Source organism: Pteronotus mesoamericanus, unplaced genomic scaffold (assembly GCF_021234165.1).
Source record: "Pteronotus mesoamericanus isolate MK-2021 breed Mesoamerican mustached bat unplaced genomic scaffold, CSHL_Meso_final contig_22, whole genome shotgun sequence".
In the NCBI taxonomy this organism is placed as follows: domain Eukaryota; kingdom Metazoa; phylum Chordata; class Mammalia; order Chiroptera; family Mormoopidae; genus Pteronotus; species Pteronotus mesoamericanus.
This window is the reverse complement of record NW_026555090.1, coordinates 2,399,557-2,424,091: the sequence shown is the minus strand read 5'-3', so window position 1 is coordinate 2,424,091 and position 24,535 is coordinate 2,399,557. Positions and strand designations below refer to the sequence as shown.

The window sequence follows — 24,535 nt, the reverse complement described above, 5'->3', positions numbered from 1 at the left end:
CTTTTCTCATGAAGACTGCATTATTATCGATTTCTTCTTTTATGTCCATCAAGAATTGCTTTATATGTTTAGGTGCTCTTGTGTTGGGTGCATAAATGTTTAGGTTATATCCTCTTGTTGGATTGATCCCTTTAACAATATGAAAAGTCCTTTTTTGTCTCTTATAATAGCCTTTGTTTTAAGTCTATTTTGTTTGCTATAAGTTTTGCTATTCCTGCTTTTTTTAATTTGTATTTGCATGAAATATTTTTTTTTTGTCCCTTTACTTTTAGTCTGTGCATGTCTTTCAATCTGAGGTGGTCTCTTGCAGAAGGCATATACACACATGGGACCCGCTTACTGATCCATTCATCTACCCAGTGTCTTTTGATTGGAGCATTTAACCCATTTATATTTAAAGTGAATAGTGATAGGTATGTAGTTATTGCCATATTATTATTTGTACTTTTTATTTTTTAATTCTTCTTCTTAAAGAAGTCCCTTTACCATTTTCCTTTTTAAGTGTATTTTATTGATTATGCTATTACTGTTGTCCCAATTTTTCCCCCTTTGTCCCCCTCTGCCTGGTTCCCCCTTCCCTCCTGCGATCCCCTCCCCACTTAGTTAATGTCCATGTGTTGTGCATGTAAGTTCTTTGGCTTCTCCATTACCTATACAGTTCTTCACCTCCCCCCTGTCTATTTTGTACCTACCCAATTATGCTTCTAAATCCCTATGCCATTTCCTCCATTTTCCCCCTTCCCTCTCCCAGCTGATAACCCTCCAAATGACTTCCATATCTGTGATTCTGTTTCTGTTTCGATTTTTTGCTTAGTTTGTTTTTGTTTTTGTTTTTTAGATTCAATTGTTGATGATTGTGAGTTTGTTGTCATTTTAATGTTCATAGTTTTGATCTTCTTTTTTCCTAAATAAGTCCCTTTAACATTTCATATAATAAGGGCATGGTGACGATGAACTCCTTTAGTTTTACCTTGTTAGGAAAGTATTTTATCTGTACTTCAATTATAATTGATAGCTTTGCTGGACAGAGTAATCTTGGTTGTAGGTCTTTGCTTTTCATCATGTTCTATAGTTCTTGTTATCCGCTTCTTGCCTGCAAAGTTTCTTTGGAGAAATCAGCTTATAGTCTTATGGGAACTTTTTGTAGGTAACTTTCTGCCTTTCTCTTGCTGCTTTTAAGATTCTCTCTTTATCTTTAACCTTTTGCATTTTAATTTTGATGTGTCTTGGTGTGGACCTCTTTGGGTCCAACTTGTTTGGGACTCTCTGTGCTTCCTGGACTTGGATGTCTATTTCCTTTGCCAAATTAGGGAACTTTGGTTTCATTATTTTTTCATATAAGTTTTCAATTTCTTGCTCTTCCTCTTCTCCTTCTGGGATCCCCATGATTCAGATGTTGGCCCTTTTGGAAATGTCCCAGAGTCTTCTTAAACTCTCCTCGTTTTTTGTTGTTGTTGTTGTTTTTTAAATTCTTGTTTCCTAATTTTGTTCTGGTTGAATGTTTATTTCTTCCTTATGTTCCAAACCATTTATTTGAATCCTGGCTTCCTTTTCTTCACTATTGGTTTCCTGTGGATTTTTATTTCCCTTAGTAGACCCTTCATTTCTTCCCTTATGCTTTTGCAGTCTTCAATGAGATCTTTGAACATTCTGACCACCCGTGTTTTGAACTCTGCATGATAGTTTGGCTATCTCCTCATCACTTAGTTCTTTTTCTGGGGTTCTGTTCCTTTATTTGGGCCATGTTTCTTTGTCTCCTGATTTTGACAGCCTCCCTTGTGTCTGTGTACTAGGTAGAGTCACTTTGATTCCATTTTAGCACACCTGTTAAATTGTGTGGGGCAGAGCCTTGGGTATTCACCAGGGCAGGGCAACTGTGGCCCAGTGTTTGTGTGTTGTGGCCGGGGGTGGGGGGTGGCGGTCAAAGACTGTGCAATGCCACTGCTGGCTGACTTCTGGGGGCTCGCCTGGCTCCTGTCCTGTTTTCAGTCACTTCACTCACTTCCCACATGCAACTGGTGCCCCTCTAGCTGCTGTCCTGGTTGTGGTTCCCAGGGTGGGGAGGTTTGCATATGCACCAGCAGTGTCTTCTGCTGCCCCAGCCCCTACTGGGTTTAGAGCCAGAAGTTATGAGGCTTTATTTTTCCTGGCTCTGGAGCCCTAGGCTGCAGGATCTGGCCTGGGGCTGGGCTCGCTCACTCACAAGGTGTCCCTTGATTTTTATCCACCACACATTAATGTGGAGCTGCCCATTCTGCCAGCTGCCACCACCTTGCCACCTCTGCCTCTCCACCTCCGGCTTGCCACTGCCACACCGAATCTTTTCCGCCCCGACTCACCATCTCCACCCCTCCTACCCGTCTGGATGAATGTAGCTTCTTTAACTCCTTGACTACCATACAGTTCTAGGTATTTTTCTGGGTGTTTTCTGGCAGTTCTGCTGTTTTCCATTTTTAAGCTAGTTGTGTTCCTTCTTATGGTTGTGCAATGAGACAAGGTGTGTCTACCGACACCTCCATCATGACTGGAAGCTCCAACATTTCTCATAATACTGGTTTCGTGGTGATTAACTCCTTTAGCTTTTTCTAGTTAGGGAAGCTCTTGTCTGTCCTTCAATTTTAAATGATAGCCTTGCTATGTAGTGTAGTCTTGGCTGTGGGTCCTTGCTTTTCATCATTTTGAATATATCATGCCAATCCCTTCTGCCCTGCAAACTTTTCATTGATAAATCAACTGACATCTTATGGGAGCTCCCTTGCTGGTAACTAACTGCGTTTCTCTTTGTCTTTATACTTTGCCACTTTAATTTTGATGTATCTTGGTGTTAGCCTCTGTGGGTTCATCTGGTTTGGGACTCTGTGCTTCCTGGACTTGTGTGTCTATTTCTTTCACCAGGTTAGGAAACTTTTCAGTCATGTTTTCAGATAGGTTCTAGATCCCTTGTTCTCTCTTATCTTTCTGGTGCCCCTATGATATGGGTTTTGTTACCCTTAATGTTGTCCTAGAGTTTCCCTAAACTATTCTCATCCTTAGGGATTTTTTTTTTATCATAAAGTTTAATTATGGTTCAGAAAAAATTGAGTGAATAACTTTCTCTGAAAAAATATATTGACTCTGTGTAGATTGTAGTTATGGGAGGAGCTGGCAAGTTAAATTACCCTTTTTTTTTAAATTCTGAAAATGACAAAAAGTCCCATTTCCAGTCTGATTACAGAGATGCATGTGCCCAAAATGGCTGAGAATAAATACCACCAGAAAGGCTAAAGCTGTAAAGCTAGGGCATGATATAGGCTTTAAGAGAAAGTCTCAGAAATACCCAAAATGGCAACAAGGAACATTTGGCTGGAATCTGGAGTTCTTTTCAGTCATCTTTGTCTTTTGCTCCATGTTTAAGGATGTGCGTGAACTCGATGTAATTGAAATTTCCCTTTTTGTCAATAGGTGCTTCTCTGTGCAGCTCATCCACTTCCTCATCTGTAAACCGATCTCCCATTGTTGTCAGCAGCTCCCTCGGGCAATCTTCCTGAATGGTGCCAGTTGCTTCTTCATCAAAGCAAGCAAAAGAATTTCTGATGACATCTTCTGGATCTGTGTCATTTAACTTCTCACCAAACATTGTGAGGAACATGGTGAAATTTATGGGACCCGGTGCCTTGTTCATCAGGGCATCTAGATACTCATCTGTTGAATTTTTCCCCAGTGAGGCAAGCATATCATGTAAATCTTCCTTGTCAATGAAACCATCTCTGTTCTGATCAATCATGTTGAAGGCCTCTTTAAACTCCTGAATCTGTGACTGGTCAAACATGGCAAACACGTTGGATGTTGCGCGCTGGGAGCGCTTCTTGGTGGTCTTGGTCTTTGCCCTTTTGCTCGACATGGTGGTGATTAGATCCCTGCACAGCCGCGAGAATCTGAGCTATTCGGTGACCCTTCTTGTTGCCCTAGCTGCCGCTACCACGACCCTTCTACACCCAGAGTCGCTAAAATCTCATCCTTATGAATTTTTTTTTCCTGTTCTCATTGGGTGTTTTCTGCTACCTTGTCTTCCAGGTTGCTGGTCAATCTTTTGCTTTATCTAATCTGCTGTTGGGGACCCTTTTGTGTATTGGGAACTGTAGCCCCATGAGAGAATGCATTGTATCCACTGAAGCTTGCTCTGCTTTGCACTGCCCTCATCACCAAAAGGAGATAATTTCTGAGCCCCGAAAACTGTGCCATAATGAGCATCTGGCACCAACTTGTCTGACAGATCTTGATTTAAGACAAATCTCTGTATTTCTTCAATTTATTATCTATAGACTTCTGAAGTAAATTGATAGGCTTTGCATACATGCTGTATACCCTTGTGTGCATTTTGTTCTCAATAAAAGCCACTTCAAGAGAAGGGCTCGGAGCATTCTCCAGTAGAGGGAATCACCACCCCTTCTTCCTGGCAGACCGAGAGTGTCTGGAACAATCTATTTCCCCATCCTTGGTGGCTTGAGGGGACTCCATGGGAAATGGGGTACCCTCCCCCCCATCAATCTGCTGCTTACTCCTTCCAGTGTATTCTTTACTTCAAATTTTTTATTCTTCATTTCTTACTCATCTTTTTGTGTGGTTTCTGTGTCCTTTTTTAGGCTTACTATCTCTTTGTTGAAGTTCTCATTGAGTTTATCTGTAATTCTTCCCCTAAGTTTCTTGAGCATCCTTATATCCAGTGCTTTGAACTCTGTGTCTGATAGATTGCTTGCCTTTATTTTGTTTAGTTATTTTCTACAGTTTACTCCTGTTCTTTTGTTTGGGACATGCTTCTTTGTCTCCTCATTTTGGCTGCCTCCTTCTGTTTGCTTCTATGTTTTAGGTAGTCTCCCTGATCACCTAAGCCTGGTGCTCCAGAAGAATTCCCTGTGTGGGCTGTGGGTGCCCTCCTGGTGTGGTGTACTTTTGATTGCTGTTGGCATATGAGTAGGTGGGATTGACTCGCAGGCTTACTGGTTGTGAGGATTACCCACAACCATAGTACATGAGCTTCTGTGTGGAGAACAGGGAGACTGACCCCGTGGAGTGGGATTCACCTCAGGAAGCCCTGTGCCTGCCGAGACTACCCTTTTGGCATGCCACTTGTGAAGCTAATCAGATGATACACTGTTGTGGTCTGAGGACAGCCGCCAGGTATGTTGGTTCTAGAGCATCTTGGGAGAGGCTCTGGTGCAGGCCGAGGTTAGCTGCTGCTTATGGCCAGCCTTAGGGCTACCTGGTAGGAGCGAGAAAGACACCTGCAATTTTCAGGTGATTTTGTTGGGCTTAGGGGTGTGTGGGAGAGGCTATGCTGCAAACTGAGGCTTGCTGCCACCAGTACCTGGTTGAAGCCACTCCCCAAAAGGCACAGGGCACCCTGTGGCCTACTACCACCTGCCAGCTGTCCATAAGGCTCAACCACTGAAAGAGCCATGTGTGGTACTTGAGTGGGGCAAATTGGGGTCTCAGGGAGTCACCAGGGTTGGGTGAGTGGTGTTCACCAGATTAAAGCAGATTCAGATTTGGCACCAATGCCGAGCCCATAGCCACAGAGAAAAAGACACAGGGCACACCAGAGTGAGCTGCTGCCTGCCTTGAGCCTGTGGACCTTTGAGAGTTTTTTCTTTTTGTTGTAAAAATCCCACTTAATATATTTTAGCACAAAAATGTCTAATATATGCAATGGTTAAACATGCTTTGAAGTACATACAAGTGTGAGAAATATTTAAAGACAGCTATGGGATGCAAATAAACTCCATGGATTCACATTTAAAAGGCACCTATGGCCCTGGTTTGTGGCTCAGAAGGTTGGAGTGTCATCCCATGCACCAAAGGACTGTGGGTTTGACCCCCAGACAGGGCATATGCCTAGGTTGCATGTTCAATCCCTGATTGTGGTACATATGGGAAGCAACCAATTGCTGTTTCTCCCTCACATCAGTGTCTTTCTCTACCTTCCCCTCTATCTGAAATCAATAAAGCATATCCCATGCCTTGGCTGATGTGGCTCAGTGGACTGAGTGTGGGACTGATAACCAAAGGGTCGCTGGTTCAATTCCCAGTCAGGGCACATGCCTGGGTTGGGGGCCAGGTCCCCCAGTCGAGGCACCTGAGAGGCAACCACACATTGATGTGTCTCTCCTTCGCTTTCTCCCTCCTTTCCCCTAACTAAAGATAAATAAATAAAATCTTTTAAATAAATAAATAAAACATATCTTCTGGTGAGGATTAAAAAAATGCAGTTATATGTAAAACACTAAGAATCTCTCTGCTGTATTTTGAGTAATAAATTAGAATATAAACTTTCTCTGAAAGTAACAGATTGAAGCCTAAAACATAAAATTGGAGTCATCTTATTTTTTTAGAATTTTATTTATTTTTATTTTTATTTTTAAAATTCTATTTTATTGATTATGCTATTACAGTTGTCCCATTTTTTTCCCGCTTTGGAGTAGGCCTTTTTGTATTCATCTTGTTTGGGACTCTCTGTTCTTCCTGGACTTGCATGTCTATTTCCTTCACCAAATTAGGGAAGTTTTCTTTCATTATTTTTTAAAATAGATTTCCAATTTCTTGCTTTTTTTCCCTTCTCCTTCTGGCACCCCTATGATACAAATGTAGCAAATGTTGGAATGTTTGAAGTTGTCCCAGAGGCTGCTTACACTGTCCTTGTTTTTTGGATTCTTTTCTGATTTTTTAAAAAATTTTGCTTATGTTCCACACCATTGCTTTGATTTTCAGCTTCATCCACTCTACTGTTTCCCTGGAAGTTCTTTATTTCGGTTAGTGTATCCTTTGTTTCTGACTAGATCTTTTTTATGCTGCTGAGGTCCTCACTAAGTTCCTTGAGTGTCATTATAACTAGTGTTTTGAACTCTACATCTGATAGTTTGCTTATCTCCATGTTGCTTAGTTCTTTTTCTGGAGTTTTGTTCTGTTCTTTCATTTGGGACATATTTCTTTGTCTCCTCATTTTGGCAGCCTCCCTGTGTTTGTTTCTATGTATTAGGTAAAGCTGTTATGACTCTATGTCTTGGTAGTACGGCCTAATGTAGATGTTCTGTGGGTCCCAGTGGCACAGCCTCCCTTATCACCCAAGCTGGGTACTCAAAGTGCACACTTTGTGTGGGCAGAGTACACCCTCCTCTTATAGTTGAGCTTTGATTGCTGTTAGCAGGTCGATAGGAGGGATTTGGCCAGACCGGTGAGCTGCAAGGACAGGTTGTGACCACCAACCACCAATCTTTGCCCTTCGTGTAGGACCAGCTATGTAGGAACAGGATGGTGATGCTCTGACCTGGTCTGTAGCTGTCCACTTGGTGCACAGACTCTGGAGTTTCCCAGGCGGTGCAGGGCAACATCAGCCCCCACCTGTGTTCTGCCCGGGACCACCCTACCTGAGCTATAGAGCAACCTGAGATGGCTGCTACTTGGGCTGGGTTTGGAGATTCCTAAGCAAAGCCAAGCTGTGGATCTAGGCTGGCTGCTGCTAGTGCTGGATCTGGGACCACTTCGCAAGATGTCTGTGGGCTGGGGGCTCACTGAGGCCAGCTGCTGCTTGTTTGAGAAGGTTTAGGATGCTAGGAAGCATGAGCTAATACCAGCCACTCATATGGAAAAGCAGCTTGGGTAGGCCTGTAAATTGGGTGGGATGGGGTCTCTGGGGATCTCCAAGGCAGGGCAAACAGTGTTAGCTGGGTTGATGGAGTTTCAGATATGGCACCCACCTGCTGGCTCTGTCCTCTGTGTAGGGGAGGGTTCAGAGAAGGGACAATGGCCACTCCTACATCTGTTTTGGAGAAAGCTGTCCTCCAGCTCTTGTCTTGATGTCAGATATTTCAGTTCCTCCCCTTATGCCCCTGGTGCCTTTCAAGCTGCGACCTCAGTGCTGGAACTCAGAGGGGGTGAGTCTGAGTAAGTCCATGTGTGGGTTCCTTAAGAACTGCTTGGGACTCCAGAAGTTTCTTCTACCAACTCAATCCCTGCTGGTTTTTGCAGCCAGAAGTGTGGGGATTTATCTTTCTAGCACTAGAACCCTGGGCCGGGCTGCCTGTGTGGGCCTGGAACTCCTCGCTCCCAAGATATCCCTCCTATATTTTTATCCATCACACATGGATGTGGGACCAGCCTGTAGCACATCTCTGCCCCTCCTACCAGTCTGGATGGATGTGTTTTCTTTAATTCTGTAGTTGTCAGATTCCAATTCAACTCGATTTCTCACAGTTCCAAGTGATCATTGTCCTATATTCTAGTTGTAATTTTGATGTGGTTGTGCGAGGAGGTGAGCTGTGTTTACCTGTGCTGTCATCTTGACTGGAAGTCCCTATTTATTTGTTTTTAGAGAGGGGAAGGGAAGGAGAAAGAGAGGGAGAGACACATCGATCAGCTACATCTCACACGTACCTGACTGATACCGAACCTGCAACCGAGCTGTGTGCCTTCACCAGGAATCAAACCTGTGACCTTTCAGTTCACGGGGCTGACACCCAACCCACTGAGCCACACCATTCAGGGCAGAGCCATTTTATAAGATACAGAAAATCCAATGATCATTAAGGTAATAAAAACTGAAATGTCAAGAGTGCTCCAACGGCCTTTGCAGTTGCATCTCATTGTATAAAGCAGTATATGTTCATGTTATTGACACATTTAAATACATAAGGAAAAGTGTTTACTCCTCCAATAATTTTCCCCTTTTACTAGAAATTGATTTACAACATTAATTAAAGCCTCCATGTTTAAGAATTGACCTTAAAAAACTAGTTAAAAACAAAGCATTCTTCTCCACAGGATAATTAAATAAAAATAATACCATAAACTATAATCCATAAGTTACTTGTGAATTCTAAATTGCAGTTAAGTGCTTAAGAATATTCTAGGTAAAGGGGACATGAAATGGACTAAACTATAATCAATAGCCACCGCAACTCAGTCCAATCTTGCTTACGATGTCAGCATAAGAAACATCCAAACCTGTACGAATTTTTATTAGTTTATTTGAGCCAAACTGACAACAATTGCTGGGAAGCAAAACCTCCTTGGATTGAGAAAATGCTATGGAAAATGGTAATTTTGCATCCTATTTTATACATTACAGTCAAAAGAGGAGGTGTAAGTGGGTTACATGAAATTCCTTGGTGATTGATAAGGGCCGCAGGAAGAAGGAAAGCGGGGAAACCTCTGGGATTGGATAAAAGGTAAAATGATAGACACACACTTCTTTTCCATATGTGGGTACAGGATAGTTAACAGTCAAGAATTAACATGCCCACAATAAGAATGACAAGATTTGTGGTCTCCCTCCGGTGAGGTGCCTGTGCTTTGAGGAGTCTGGAAAAAGGAAATTTGACATTGTAAAGGCATGTTATCATAGAGGCAAAAAGATGACAGACTTAATTAAGGTAAAGACTGACCTTTGCATTGGAAGATACTGGCCTAGGACAGGACTACCCACCATGACCCGCGTTTAGTTGGAAAGTTTTTAACTTCAGAGCGACCTGTGTGGTTCCTTTGGTCTCCGCATTTGTGAGGCCGTCCCGCAGGCCCCTCCTGAGCTGGCCAGGCTTAGCATGTGGCCCCTTTTCTTCTACCATAAAATCTGGCAAAATAAACGCTTCCAAATTTGCATTTCTGCAACATATCTCCTTTAACTAAAAGCAGCACATTCAGGGTGTTGCTTCGGAAGCAGTGCCGGTCAGGTGCTGTGTCTCTCAGCGCTTGATTGGCTGAAAGGAATGTCACAGCACAGCATGATTAAATCCTGTGTTTAAATCCAAACTCGTTCGTTTCCATAGCCACTATAATTATTTTTAAGAAGAAATATAAAAGTCTCTGGTTTCCCTCTCTCTCTCGGTATCTATGTAAAGATTTATTTCTTTGGATTGTTTTCACACATTAAAAAAGGAATAATTTTCAAATCACAGCAGCTCATAGAGGACAAAAGGCATGTAGAAACGAAAGCAGGGCTTGCAGCAGTTGTCGGCTACGCATTCCTGTGCTGTTGGCTGTTGGCGAGAGAGAGACCGCAAAAACTAATTGGTCGAACGAAAAAGTAATTTCCTTCTGACAAAACTTAAAAACTTAATGAACTAGCAGCAGGCACTGGTACAGTCACACTGTCTGCGACAAGCCACGTACCGGAGCCGCTGTGCAGGCAGAGGGCGGCGCGGAATGGGCAATGGAAGGGTTCCGCTCATAGAAAGTGAGAAGCAAAGACGGCATTTAGTTAGTACAAAATTTCCACTTTCAAGTTCAAACACAGCTAGATTTTTATGATTCCATTTTTAGGTTGTTTTGAGAAAATTTTATTCTTATGGACATTTACTTAACCTTTTAAGCTTACTATTAGCTAATTTCCCTGGTAATGTATTTATGTCGATACTTCTTTGCATTGGGGCCTGATAATAAAATATAAAAAGCTAGAGAGTGACGAAAACTAACACCACCTATACACAAAACAAGAAAATCGATTTTGATACAACTCTCAAATGTTAAAAAGGCAAGTGCACCTACTAACCAATGTCACCCCAATAAATTTAATTTAAAAAAAAGAAGGCAAGTGCACTTTCAACAAGATGAAACACTTTAAAAAATTGAGAGCAAACAGTTATGATAAACACCATGGGCGCCACACGCAGATACTCTCAGAAAATGTTAAAATAAAACTGGCAATGCAATGAATTATTTGAAAGAGCTAATTTCGTGAGAACTAGTGGGACGACAGCGCTCGGGGCGAAGGGGAAGGGCCGCAGCGCGGAGCCTGGGGGGCGGGGAGGGGGCTCGTCCGCCGCACAAGGCTGGCGCCCGGGCGCCTGCGAGCACGTTGAGCGTTGTCCTGGAATTTGGCGATGCTTTTAGAAAACCAATGTGTGTTATCAGATGATTTCTCAAAGATAATAAGATCTTAAAAACATTAAAAGCAAATTATAACTTGCTTAAGGAATTTAAGTCAGGTTTCTAAAGTAGTGACTTGGAAGGACCTGCCTATGAAACTGTCTAGTCAGGGTGCCACTGCCCACGCTAATGTGGCCATTAAGAACATATACGAGGCCAGCGCTTATCCTGTGGGTCTTTGTGCAAAAAAAAAAAAAAACAAAAAAAAAAACAAAAAACAACAAAAAAAAACACTTTAACTAGTAACTCAAGCAGGAATCAACAAGTTGCAGGAATATTCATAGAATTCCTAAACTGTGGAGATAGGGTACACCTGTAATCTCCCATTACACACACAGGAGAATACGACCCAATGTGAATAAACGTCACTGCCTTCAGAAATCTATAATAACTAGAAAATAGAAGAAGGAGCTCTTTACTCAAATATGTCTATTGCATTACTGCAGTTATATTGTGCATGGCTTCAGAAAGTAACTATAAGCACTATCAATATAAAAACATAAATAACCCTGGCTGGGTAGTTCAGTGAGTTAGAATGTTCTCCCGATACACAAAGGCTGTGGGTTCGATCCCCAGTCAGAGCACACACAAGACTCAACCAATAAATGCATACGTAAGTGGAACAACAAATTTTTCTCTTTCTTGCTCTCTCAAAACCAATAAAAATTTAAAAAACATAAATGACTGCTGCATCAAATCAGAAATGTCAAAATATTTCTTCAGTGCCAGCAGTTTACAATTAAGCATTTAAGTACATCTATGTTGTAACTAAGCTGCATGACTGGCAAATAACGAATGGGTTTTTACTGAAGTGTTAAAAAAATCACAAAATTGTTTTGGCCTCTAACACAATGCCTGGATTGCTATGCCCATGAAATTTCATTTTTTACAAGTTTACTTACCATTCAGCAAAAATAACAATCTGACTGGGTAAAAACAGCTAGAAAAGTAGAATATAGATACATTAAATATCCATGTAATCACCTATTCTAATAGCAAAATCAAGGCAAAAGACACTTAATTAGTATGCTTAATTCACTGAACACAGGATTAGATTGATGCATATCCAAAAATGCTATTGTAATGCTTCAGAAGAACAGTATAAATGCCATAGTAACATTACCTTTAGATATTGCTGCACTCAAGACTTCTCCTGAGGTATAAATACTCAATATAGAACAGCTTTACACATGAGCTCATGAAACAGTTTATTACAACACTATAACTACTGTAAACAAAGTGGTGCTGTTTATAGACATTGTCATATTAACATTTTTAACAAGAACAAGCTACTATAAAAACAAACATTTGCTTGACATTTTCTTCCAATTGCTTGCATATAATGGCCAAAATGTTATAACCAATAATAAAGTTGCAAAAGTATATCACATAGGTTTCCTTCAAATAAAACCATTTAGCAACATAAAAAATAAAAGTAGAGCTACTGGTTACCATTTATGCAGATTTTTTTGTATTCAGATCTATTCCTGTTTATTTTATCCGTAAGTCTTTACAGCTTCGGCTGAGTCACAGAACAAACTGCTGGATGAGCGCCTTGCCTCCCTCAGCAGGCTATTTTGTCTCGGAAGGTGTCCCCTTCCCTCAGCCTGTGACAGCGAGGAGGCTGAGCTCTTGGTCAGCCCTCAGGCCACGCGTGCGGCCATCTGGCCCACCCCCGCCTCTCTGTGTGAGTCCCGCGATGCTCTCCACCTGAGATTCACGTGCCTGCTCTCTCCTCATGATCCACATCCCTCTTGATTGTTCACATCTGGATCCAGACCCATAAGACTTGGATTCAGTTCCACAATGCAATCTTGCAAAAAGCCAGTAATAACTTTGCAACGATCATCATCGGATATTGTGGATTGTTTAATTAAAGAAATTGCAGTTACCAGTGTCTCAGTGGCCCTCCCAGAATCACCAGCGCTGGCAGCGGACAGAGCTCTTAAAATAGTACTGCTTAAGATCACCCTATTTCTAGCCACGATTTTTTCAAACTCATCTTCACTCAGTGGCATTCTTGCTCTATCTATTCCCTTCCAGGGGGTCCACAGTCACCCCTACAATATGGTGAAGGTGGGCCACCTGGATCTGTTGGTGGTGGACGTTGACTTGCTGATGTAAGCATGTTGCTTGTGAGCTGATGGAAGGAAAAAAGCCGAGTTCACAGGTGGAGCTGGCAGTGGGGGAGCCGGCAGTGGTCCAGGAAGATGCAGAGGAAGAGCAAGCATAAGGGGTGGCCTGAGAGGGCCAATGGGCGAGGCAGGAAGGAGCCTGGAAGGGCAGGTGGTCCCTGCAGCAGAGGGGGTGGGCCAGGAGGGCAGCCGCAGCCTGAAACTGGACGGGGTGGGCCAGGAGGAAGCGAACCCAGTGGAGGCTGTCCAGAAAGTTGTCTGGGAAAAAGAACTGGCGGTGGAGGGTGTTCCCAGTTAGGAGGCCCGGCTGAGGGCGGCGGCAGGACCTGCCCAGGAGATGCAGGGCCTGGGGGGCTGGGGGGCCTGCCGGGCTGGCCGGACCTGGCGGTGGACATGGTGCAGCCTGTCTAGCTGGAAAAGGGGACAGTGGCCCCTCCGGTCCTGCTGGCCCAGAAAATGTGTCCCCACTGGGAAGAGCCCCTGGACCGGCCCTGTCCTCTCTCACCTTGTAGAAATGCTGCAGCGGAACTGCCACCGCAGGAGTGGCTTCGCCTTTCCCAGCCACTGGCCTGACTGTGTAGTTTTCCTGGACTGCATTCCCGATGGACTTAGGAACTGCTTACTCATCGAGTTGCAACAGGATTCTGATTACGAAGTTCTCTTTTTAGACAACAGATCCAACACCAAAAAGGGAAAAACCCCTTTGACAAGCCATTTGTCCAATACTCAAAAAATTTTATCTCCAAAATGTGATTTATTCCAAAGAACGAACTGCTTCATGTTAGATTCCCAATGTATAACACAATTCTCTTTCCAGTGTTCACGGAGGCGACCCTTGGCGCTGCTCCTGCAGCCGAATCGCCACCAGCAGTCGGGGGGAGAGAACCCACGTAATCCCAGCCTTCTGGGGCACCGCCATTAGCGCACACGGAGGGACGGCGTCATCATACAAGTGTGTATGACTGTGGCCACCATATTCCTGGTGGACTCCTGACAGCCATGTATGTCTATGTGGCCCACACTGACCACCACCTTCTCTCGGCCTTGGCTGCCACCACTGCCTCCTGCCCCTCTGAGACTTTAAAAGACAGACTACAATGAGGGCCAAGCAGGCAGCTGGTGCCGGGAGGGCCTAGGGTGGGCGGGGTATGAGTTGGGGGGCAGGGCCTCAGGGAGTCCTCCAGGTGGGGAGGGTGGCGTTCACCAAGCTAACGTAGATTCAGAATTGGCTGCGTGGGAGGAGACGCAGCACAGGGACAATGGCAGCTGTCCCTCCAGCCCTCACCCTGCAGCCACGCAGCTCTGTTCCTCCCTTTGTGTTCCTTCCCCCACCCCCAGCTGCCGTCCCTGCGCTGGAACCCGGGCGAGTTCCTGCCAGCGAGTGTGTGCGCCTGGCCTTTGAAGAGGACGCTTGGGTTTCCGGCCCCCCTGGACAGACAAAATCCCTACTGGTTTTCACAGCCAGATGTGGTGGGGGCCCCTCTTCCCAGCTTTGGGCGGGGGAGCCCGGTGTGGGGCTGGAAGCCCTTTGTCCTTGAGGGGGTATAACGGGGCACAGCCAGGGCCCCCCCACAGAGGGTATTTGTAACAGGGTCCAGAGATTGGGGTGTCCAAGAAAAATATACTCTCACCACCGCAGGGCAGGCCGCATTAAGGATGGGAGCCTTGAGCAGGGCCACAGAGAGTCATTTTGCATGTCAATAACATGATAGCTTCATTCCTCATATGCAAAGAGGGTTATTTTGCATATCACCAAAGCTAATCAGGAAGGTTTAAAAGACTTAATACAGAATGTAACTGGGGAGGAGGAGGAGAGACAGGGTCCTCCAGGAGATACAAAGAGACACAGACTCTGGGGAACAGTGTGAAGACCACACAGGAAGAAAGAGGGGAGAAAGGACTCTTGCTGGTGGGCCATGAGAAGGTGCCACTAGGTTATGGATCAAGAGCTGGAGATCGTGGCGACGCGGCGAATGGTGCTGAGAACTGCGAGGGGCCTGTCTAGCCGAGCCCCAAACTTCTGTCCTTTTTCTCCTGAAGGATGGTACCCCTGACAGGCCTGACTGGCCTAACTGGACAAAGCAGGGAAAGGCGGGACTGTGTGTTTTGGTGGGCATTTTAAAGGGATTTTGAGGTTTAAGGGTGACATTTAGCCATTAATCAAACCTGTATAACTTTTGAAAATAAATAGTTCCTTTCCTCTTCACCAAACTCTGCCATTCAGAGCCATAATTCCAAGGGCGGCGGGCAAAGGACCTACCACCGAGGGACCCCGGGAAACGGGGGTGTCGTTTCGGTAATAGCATCTGGGCACCGCCCCCGCCCCCCACAGCGGGTCCATTTGGTCAGTAACGGGGGGACCTCTGCAGCTGAGAGGGCCTCCTCGGTTCTCAGCCTCCTCACTTGAGTGGGGGCCGGCCCACCTCACAGCTCTGCCCCTCCTGCCTGTCTCCATGTGGCTTTTTTTTTTATATCCTTAGTTATAGGACTTCAGTTTGGCTAGTCTTCGTATTGTTCTCCAGACTGGTTGTTCTATCTTTTAGTTTTTTTGATGTGGTTGTGGGAGCAAGCAAACACAACTTTCACCTACTCTGCCATCTTGATCAGAACTCCACGATAATTCCCTCAAACTCAAAATATCCCCAAAGGTTTGGACATTTCTCATGCCAACATTTACTGGGCGCCGTACTGTGGGGTTCCAAAGAAGCCCAGCACAAACCTCGCTGTGGACCCACACCTGGTGCAGGTGCGAGCAAGGGGTTCATGTCCAGCCGGCTCCCCACTTCACGCTGAATGAACTTGGGTGAGCTCTCAACTGCAGGCCTCCTTGCTTTAGGTATCAGGACAGGACCTTATTTGCACTGTTCTTAGAAAATCCTCATGGCAGGTAAGGATTGAGATAATAACTCAGGGAATGAAAAAGACTGAGTTGCTGCTTTTAAATTTATTATTTTGATTGGATTACTTACTGAAAGTCTAAACAAAATCTTTGCTGGTTAAATAAAAGACTGAACTCTCTTTAGTTCCGAAAGAGAAAGGGCACTTGCTCCCCCAACCTGAATAGCCAATAGGGTCAATGGTAGTCATTCAGACCCCGAATCCCAAGTGGCTGCGAGGGGAGCGGAAGGTGTCCGTTGCACGGTAATGCAGCTGACCTCAAGGAGCTGGCAGGAGCCCCAGGGAGAGGGCAGGGGTCCTGGGCCGGGTGTGCCCGAGAGAGGGGCCCGAGAGAGGGGCTTGAGCCTTGGAAAGCACTGGGTCTGGCTGGCCCTTGTTCCCCTGTTCTCGGGTGACGAGGACCCTCCTGGGGTTCCCTAGGGCGAACTCCCCCTGGAGTGTGCAGCGGAGCCATGGGGATGCGCCAGCCCTGGCTCGCCTGGAGACGCGCTCGTAATCGCCGGCTTTCCCTAGGAGTTTGTTCAGACTACAGATCTCAGAGTTAAGGAGGGAAACCGTGCCTCCCAGCCTAAAGAGGCCCACCAGTCAGCCCCCTCACCCACCCCTCCGCCCCCCGTCACTGCTAAGATGGCCGGGATGAAACTCCTTTGATACTTTTAGTTTTGCATGCACAACGAGAAAGAGCAGGCTATAAAATTAGGCAGAATAAATGGAAAACATATTTGATTGGTCTCTTGAACTTCAAAAAGAAGTTTTAAATAAATAAATCAACCTAGGATATCATTTCGGTGTCAACCCGACTCTGAGGTATTTCCTTGTTAAAAATGGCTGTCCTTACTGAAAAGGGGGAAGGTCTCTCGGAACTCAACTTGCCAAGGACAGATGTAAATTGCAAATGCCTCTAAAAAAATGGATCGAACTATTCTGTTTGTGACACATATATTGTAAATGTGAGAATTTTCTACCTCCAGATGGTATTGTTAAAATTAACTTAAAGGCAAGCACTTGTAAGAATGGGGTATTCTAAAATCCTCAGAAATATAGAAACTAACTCAGTTGCTTTTCAAATTCATGTAACTTTAAATTAATCCTTAGTAAATAAAAGCTAGTTTAAGTTGTTGGTTTAAGAACAACTGAAATGTCTTTATTTTGCCTAGGGTTTTATAAAAATAAGACCATGTTAATAATGGAGTTTTTATGTATATGAAAAAAGCTCCTAGAGATTTTATGAAATGTCCAAGCTAAAGACTGCTAATTGATTTTCTTAATTTTCATTACACATCAAGGTTTTTCAGGTTAAAATTTCAATATATGTAAAAAACTCTGCAGCCCAGGTGAACGTGGCTCAGTTGATTGGGTGTCATCCTGCAAATGAAAAGATCACCATCTGATTCCCAGTGGGGGCCGTGCCTGGGCTGCACGCAGGGCTGGCCCTGTATGCAGAAGGAAGCAGTCGATGTTTCTCTCCCTCCCTTTCCCCTCTCTAAAATCAAAAAGAGGAAGGGGGAGGGAAATGATGGTGGAAGAAGGGGAAGGGACTAGACAAAGAACATGTGTGAATGGCCCACAGACATGGACAACAGTGTGGGGACTGACTGTGGGAGCGGGGGTTGGGATGGGCGGAGGAGGACAAAGGTAGAAAAACTGGGACAACTGTAATAGAATAACAATAAAAAATGATTAATAAAAAAATTAAAAATAACTCTCCAGTGTCTCAGAAGGGCCCCGGAACAGCCCAGGAGGCCTGGAACCGCACGGGAAGCGCTGTGAGACGAACGGTTGCCCATCTAGGGCGCACTGCACGGGCCACGGGCTGTGCGTGGAATGGACAGTCAGGGCTACGGGAAGCCCAGGACGGCTGCCTGGCTCTTCCGGCTCCCGGGCTTGTTTGTCTGTGTGTCTGTATCCGGGCCAGCGCGCTGCGTTCTTAATGTGCATGGAGGCCTCCTGAGCTGACGGCGAGTGCCTACCCCCAGGTGGCCCAGTGCAGGTGGTTACCGCTTAGCCTACGGCTGCAACTGGGCCTTCCATCCTCCAACACCCCCATCCCCCAGGGGAGTTTAGCAATGGTGGTTTGCACTCCATAGCTCCAAGACTTCCCAGGTGATTTTCGAAGGCCAGGGGGACGGGTGCATTCACAAGGCCTCGTTTCTGAGACATGGCCACACAAAACCTCCTTGATACATACCAGGTCTGCCACTGAAAGCCCACGCCTTTTTGAAGTCGAGAACAGACCCAAACAGAAGATAAACAGGGCCTGCCAGGACCCCAGCCTCGCCTCTCTGGGCAGCCTCTTTTGTGCTGCCTTGGGCTTCACAGCCCTTCTTCCAAAGTAGGGAAAGGCCTGACCTCTCCCCCCAGTTAGTTCTTCACACCCCTTACTTCTCTCTGTGGGGTGCCCACCACTCTGGAAAAATGGGGTGCTGCTTCCCAGCAGGGCCTTGGCCCGCAGCTTTGCCCCTCCTGACCTCTGCCGGCCCGGGCCAGTCCAGACCTGCCACGATACCAGGCCCTTGACAGGGAGCAGGCTGATCGAGGCCATTGGGCTCCTTTTTGTTTTCTGAGCATCTCCAGTGCCCGAGATCTGACCCCAAATGACTATTAACAAATGTCGTCTTCTGTTGAATAATAATCTAAGGCACAAGGAAAGCGATGTTTAACATACTCATGTATTTTAAATAATTCAGATAGCAATAATCCTTAAGCACTCAGTACATGGGTTTCTATCTTTAAAAAAAACCCAGCAAGTAGAATATCAAAGCCATAGATGAAGGTAGTCAGTACACAATGTCTTTGTCTGAGACAGTGGTGGATGCATTATTACTCTAATGTAATCTTGCAGACATTGTCTTGGACTAGAACATAGTTTTTCACCTTAGTTCATTTTCTTCATTAGAAAATCCATCTTTGAACTCTCAGTTCTTGAAATCCATGGGCACAGTTGGATTACCTTAACTGAAGACAAACTCCCACCTTCGGGCCTATGAATTATTTGCTCGTGAGCGTGACAATGCCACCGGGCCGGCCTCCCCCTCTTCTCCCAGGGCCACGTCACTGCGTTCCGACACACACTCTCACCAAGATCCCCGCCAGCAAGACTAAAACTGCCCCTAGGAGCACGAGCCCCCGCCACAGCACCAACTGTCTCCCAGTCAACTTTGCCACATCCTTCGGATGGGCCTGAAGGCATTCTTCTTGGTGCATCTGCTGATCCAACTGGGTCTCATCTTCTTTTTCAACATCTGTCATTAAACTTTCTCCATGGCTTTCAGGGCCCGCTGAGGGGAAAAGGAACTGAGTTAGCAGCTTAAAAGGACTTTTTCCATCAGTATGAAAGATGTATAAAGGTGATGGGCATTGTGTGTTACTGGCTGGGAGGAAGCTTGCTCAGGAGCAGGTGCCGCACTGGGAGCTCTGTCTCAGAGGCCTCCCGCGTCCTCCCTCACAGGCACGCGGCCCTTCTGCTGGCTGGGGGCCACCGGGGGCCACCAGGGGCCACCGGGAGCCACTGGGAGCCGCCAGGAGCCTGCCCGTGGCAAGACCTAGAGACTTGTGGCAGCTCGCTCAGTTACAATTCACAGGCAAAATGTTCAAAGGGCCAACACCTGTATAATCGTTTCAGAAAGAGAACAAGGTCAACAGAAAAGAAAAATAATTCTAGGCCATTCACAGGACTGAAGACAGGTGTGAATACTTTCTCTGGAAGGCCTGCTAAGCACCCGGCAAGACAGTGACTCAGACTCCTGGATTGAGTCTCATGACACTTCAGAATAGCAAGAATAAGAAAAATATCCTAAAAGCTTCCCAAGAGAAAAATAAGGGCAGATGACCAAACAGAACAAGAACGAGACTGCCGCTGACTTCTTAGTAAGCGCGAGTGGGGAGCAGGCATGCTGCAGTGCCCTCGGAGTTCTGGGAGAGGACGGTTGCTAACAGAATGACATCATCTCATGCTTACAAATGCTTACCCCGAGTCAGGCACTGCGCTCGCTCGGCGCTCACCATGTGAGCCCCCGGACCCTCTCGAAAGCAGGGTGAGGTAAGTACTATTCTTATCCTGGCTTTTTACAAGTGGTAGATGGTAGAAAACTGGGGCCCTAGTTGGTGTGGCTCAGTGGACTGAGTGCCAGCCTGCAAACCAAATGTGCCCCTTCCCGTGTAGGGTACATGTCTGGGTTGTGGGCCAGGTCCCCAGGAGGGGACACGAGATACAACCACACATTGATATTTCTCTCCCTCTCTTTCTCCCTCCCTTCTTCTCTCTAAAAATAAATGAATAAAATCTTTTCTTTTAAAGGGAAAATTGGCACCAGCCCATTCTCTGAAGATAATTATGAAAGCTGGATAAAATAAATGAAAAATGTCACCTTGAAGGTGCCAGAGCACTAACAGCATAATGAGTCAGTCACTGGGCAACGTCTAGGGCGGGTGGGAATCTGCGAGTTCTCCATCTGGACCGACCAGGGCTTGGGGAGCTCGGTGCCAACCCCACAAACCCCTCTGCGCTGCAGGCCAGAACTCCGAAGGGCCGCACCCAAGAACTAGCGGTGAACCAGGAGGAAACGAGCCCTTACACTGGTCACCTTTAGCTCAGCCGGGTGGTCCAGAAGCTTCCGTTTCTGAAACTGTTCTAGACTGCTAGTAAGCCCAGGTGCTGGACAGAAGCTAAGGCGTGTCCTCTTTGGAGACAGCCAGCATCACCTTAGGCCTCAAAGTACTTTGACAGACAGACAATTTTCAGATAGAAAAGTCTGGAACACAGTCGGAGGTAACCCGGCACAGGGGAGACTAGGCAACAGGAATGAGATCTGGCAGAAGTAACCGAACTGACCACTGACTGTAATTCAGCCAATCAGTGAACTCAGAAGGGCTTCCATCATAAACAGCAGCAGAGCAGTGTGAGCACGTGACAAAGTGCTTCAGGCACCGGGGACCTGGGGGATTACTAAACTGGCAGAAAATGATAAGCACATGTGCGTCATTGTTAGTCAGAAGCAACAGGCAAAAGTCAAAACATGATCTAAGTCCACGTTTGCCTGGTGAACACCATGGAAACAACATACAAATGTCAGCTTCCAAAGTGAGGCCCACAGCACAGCATCACCTCTCATCACGCGTGTCCCCAGAATGCCGCAGGAGCACCGCCAACAGCCGGGAGCTGGCCGCCTGCAGCCTCCAATCACCCGCAGCAGTACCCTAATGGCTGGAATCACAGCAGGCAAATCTCGAGTCTGTTTGCCTCAAATCGGGCACTTCTCAATCTTCTTGTTTCTGAAGCATTACTGCCCCATTTAAATGGGCGCTCACAGCAGCAAACCTAGTTGTGCCCACCGACGGCCCTCCAGGATCACCTGGAGAGGCAGCGACCTCATACCTGGGGAAAGGAAGCCCTGAGAGAGAAGAGTCCCATCCGGGGCCATGTTTCGTTTCATATTGGCATGGATCTGAGCCTACAAGATGAAATACACAGTAAGTCCACCAGGCTTTACCAGTGTTGTTCAAATATTTGACTTGACTCCCCAGTTTAGGGAAAGCCACTCCACGGTCTCTAACTGACATGGAACACTGGCGCTTCTCTTGGTCACAAGTATGGAATCATCTTCAGAATGATTGACAGGGCTCAGTGCGTGGGGAAGGCTGGATGGAAAAGCACAAGGTTGGGGGAAGGTGGGACCGAGATCACTTGGAGGTGTCCCTTCTTGTTCCTTCACCTTGTTTATCTCTCACCTACTTTTCAGACCCCACACTGGCCCTAGAAAGCTGAAAAGAAAGATGCACACAAGTATCTTAATGGCATATTTTAGGACCATAAAAAACAGTATCAGGATAAATTTGACGGCGTCCCATGTATCTCTCCAGTTCCAAATTTTGTCCTGAAATTGGCTTTTCAGGCAGAAGGGGGATGGATAAAGCAAGGGTCATCTGGCTTTTCACATCCGAATTAAATGCAGTTAAAACAATAACAATAAGGAAGTAGCCTTTCTGATACAAAGAAAATAGAACCTTCCAAGAAGGGGGGGTGCGGGGGGGGGAGGGGTAGAGATGGAGAGAGAGAGAGAGAGCTGATTTTGTTTGTTTTCCAGGAGGGGAACTTTTCCTGGGACAGCGACAAGCATAGTTACCTGTTGACAGGCTCTGTCCCAGTTCAGCCGAGCAATAAAGCCTAGAAAACACACAGCTTGGCAGGCTGTGCAAAGGATAATCCCTGCCCATAGACCTAGAAGTGGAAACATTTGGTAGAGGTTAATTCCGCAGGGAGCCAGCCGCCCTTGGGGAGTGGTTTCCCCTGTCTTACTGCTGGGCCTAAGCCGCAGACCTCCCCGCCCTCTCCTTTGGTTTTCAGAAGGTTCTGGGAGGCCCAGTGCTCCCCATTTCTTGGGGTTTTGAATCTCAGAACAAATGTTCAGAATCTTAATGTTTAGCTATTAAGAAAAGTGACAGTTATAAGGAAATAAAATTTCCAGAACAAACAACTTCCTATTTCTAATAGCACTCCCAAACTACTACACCCTATCTTCTCCAAAACTGGAATGAACACTTTAAAGAGGCAGAAGTTGCCAGCTCTCTAAGGGACCAAAGCTCTCTCTCTGGGTGCTGCCTGCAGAATCTTAATCGCTTCAGGGGCAAACTTGAAGAGCTCCGGGGCAGGGTTACCTGCAGAGAGATGATGACACAAAAGGACAGGCTGAGTGGAAAGGGAGTATGGGAAGAGCCTTGTATGTCCCCAAGCACCAAACAAACTCTGCCACACAAACTCAGAGGGAGGCCCCAGGGATGGGAGGGATGGGAGTCAACTAATGACATTGGAAACTCTAACAGAAGCTGTGACAGAATAAATATACAAACAGAGGTCAAACCATATTTTAAAAAGAGAACTTTGCCCCACAGCCTAAAGCAACCTGCTCAGAAAGGAGACGCCTTACATGCAGTGGCACGACCCTGGACCTGCGCGCAGCAGCCTTGTGGGCGGCCAGGCTGCTCTTCTAGGGCTCAGCCCGGAAACTCAGGGCTGCTTTCTGCAGCAACTGACCCCGGGTGGCCTGGACTTGATCAGTAACTGACAGCTTCCCGTATTTTTGTTCCTGCTTCCCACTTAGGACCAGCCAGAGAAAACCACACCCCCTGAGCAGTCAGGAAGGGCTCCCAGCTTCTGTCTGGCACCCCACCCCCCCAGCTTCCCCAGGCCCACAGCCGCCCTCAGGGCCCACCTGAGCCTTCCCTTTGTCCCGCTGCTGCTGTAAGGCTCTCTTTTGCTCCTCTGCCTGCCTGTGAGTCTCGCCAGAACGCAAGCTCGGAACAAACGGCCTTTGCTTGGCCCATTTGGCTGGTCTTCACTGAATTCTGGATCTGGGTACACAGAAGGGACTATGCTGGGCCAATGGTTTACAGGTGGAGGTGCCTAAATTCAGTGCAAAGTTTTCACCTCTGCTCTTCGGTACCAACCTCTCTCAGATCACGTTTTCCAGGTGTGATTGGCCCGATATTTAGAATAGTCGGTGACTACTTGCCCTTCCCATAGTGGACGAGTCAAAGCACATACACATCAGATCCAGTGTTCCTGATCCACCAAAACTATAAGATCCCACTAGCCATCTTAAACAGAATATAACCAGCTACCTCTAGTTGTGACTTGAAAGTTGTGAAATCTAAAAAATAAGTAATGCCAGAAACTCAGTTAAATAACTTTCTGCACCAGGATGCAAGCCCAGTGAACTTTGCATTGGCAACTCCATTCTTTGTACATAACATGTATTTTTCATTAAAATATTATTGAACCTGAGAAAAAAATGTGCAACATAAGGGGCACTTTGGGCTGAAATTTCATTCTAGGTATCAGATGACTTCTTATCCCCTCTGAACCTGCCCAGTGCAGATGGATGAGAACAAACCATGCTTAAGTCAACCTCAACGTCGCCCAAAGATAATGTGTTCAGGCTTCATGTAATCATTGACTAATTGCCAATGCCTTCCAAATTATTATTTTAGAAATCAAAGCTGGGCAGTCAGTTCTTTCCCTACTTTTAAAAAAAGTTAGTCTGGTAATTTCACACCCTGCAGATTAAGTTCTTTCCCCACCACCCTGCCTCCTTCCGAGCTGCTCACACAGCACACCCGCGGCCTGCCGGGGAGACCCACAGGACACACGCCTTAAAGGGCAGCACCAGTCTGGAGACAGAGGCTGCAGGGTGGCGCTGAAGGCGACGTCGAGGGCGCAGCCCGGGGGCCATTCCCTGTGAGTCCTGCCAGATGCATCATAGGGCGGCGGCACCGCCCCAGGATGTTCGCAGCCACCGCAGGTGCTCCCGCCACTTCTGTAAGAACCACACCAAGGCCGACCTGCGGCTCCCCTGCCTCCGCCCAAACACTGCAGCGTGGCCGGCTTTTGACGGCCTCAGTCTCAGTCGGTCCTGCAGACTCCCTCTCAGGGCCCCTCCACACAGGGCTGCCCCCCAAGGCTGGCGCCGAAGCCACAGGGGGCGCATTTCCGAATGCTTCCGCAGCGGCCCCTGCTGCCAGGGACTTCGCCGGGAGCACTCGATGCCGTGGGACGGGGGCCGAGCAGAAAGGCCACGCTGCTCCGCTGCAGTGGGTGCGTGTGGGAGGTA

The 24,535-nt window shown here is 46.5% G+C and overlaps 2 protein-coding genes across 4 annotated transcripts in view; both read right to left on the bottom strand.

The window, feature by feature from the left end:
• Positions 1–3,036: 3,036 nt before the first annotated feature.
• On the bottom strand, positions 3,037–3,984 carry LOC129068771 (myosin regulatory light polypeptide 9-like). The gene has a single exon (XM_054571167.1). The coding sequence runs from the start codon at positions 3,878–3,880 to the stop codon at positions 3,362–3,364; it is 519 nt and encodes a 172-aa protein (XP_054427142.1). The 5' UTR covers positions 3,881–3,984; the 3' UTR covers positions 3,037–3,361.
• Positions 3,985–18,585: 14,601 nt separating this feature from the next.
• Positions 18,586–24,535, bottom strand: part of SLC47A1 (solute carrier family 47 member 1) — a 52,066-nt gene continuing 46,116 nt past the window's right edge. For 2 of the 3 annotated variants that reach the window (XM_054571159.1, XM_054571160.1), the window contains 3 exons: positions 22,052–22,146; positions 21,304–21,379; positions 18,586–19,207 (listed from right to left, as the gene is read on the bottom strand). In XM_054571159.1, the coding sequence (XP_054427134.1) occupies positions 18,981–19,207; positions 21,304–21,379; positions 22,052–22,146 (398 nt within the window). In that variant the 3' untranslated portion in view covers positions 18,586–18,980. The remainder of the gene's footprint in view (positions 19,208–21,303; positions 21,380–22,051; positions 22,147–24,535) is intronic. The other variant, XM_054571161.1, reaches the window with a different exon arrangement.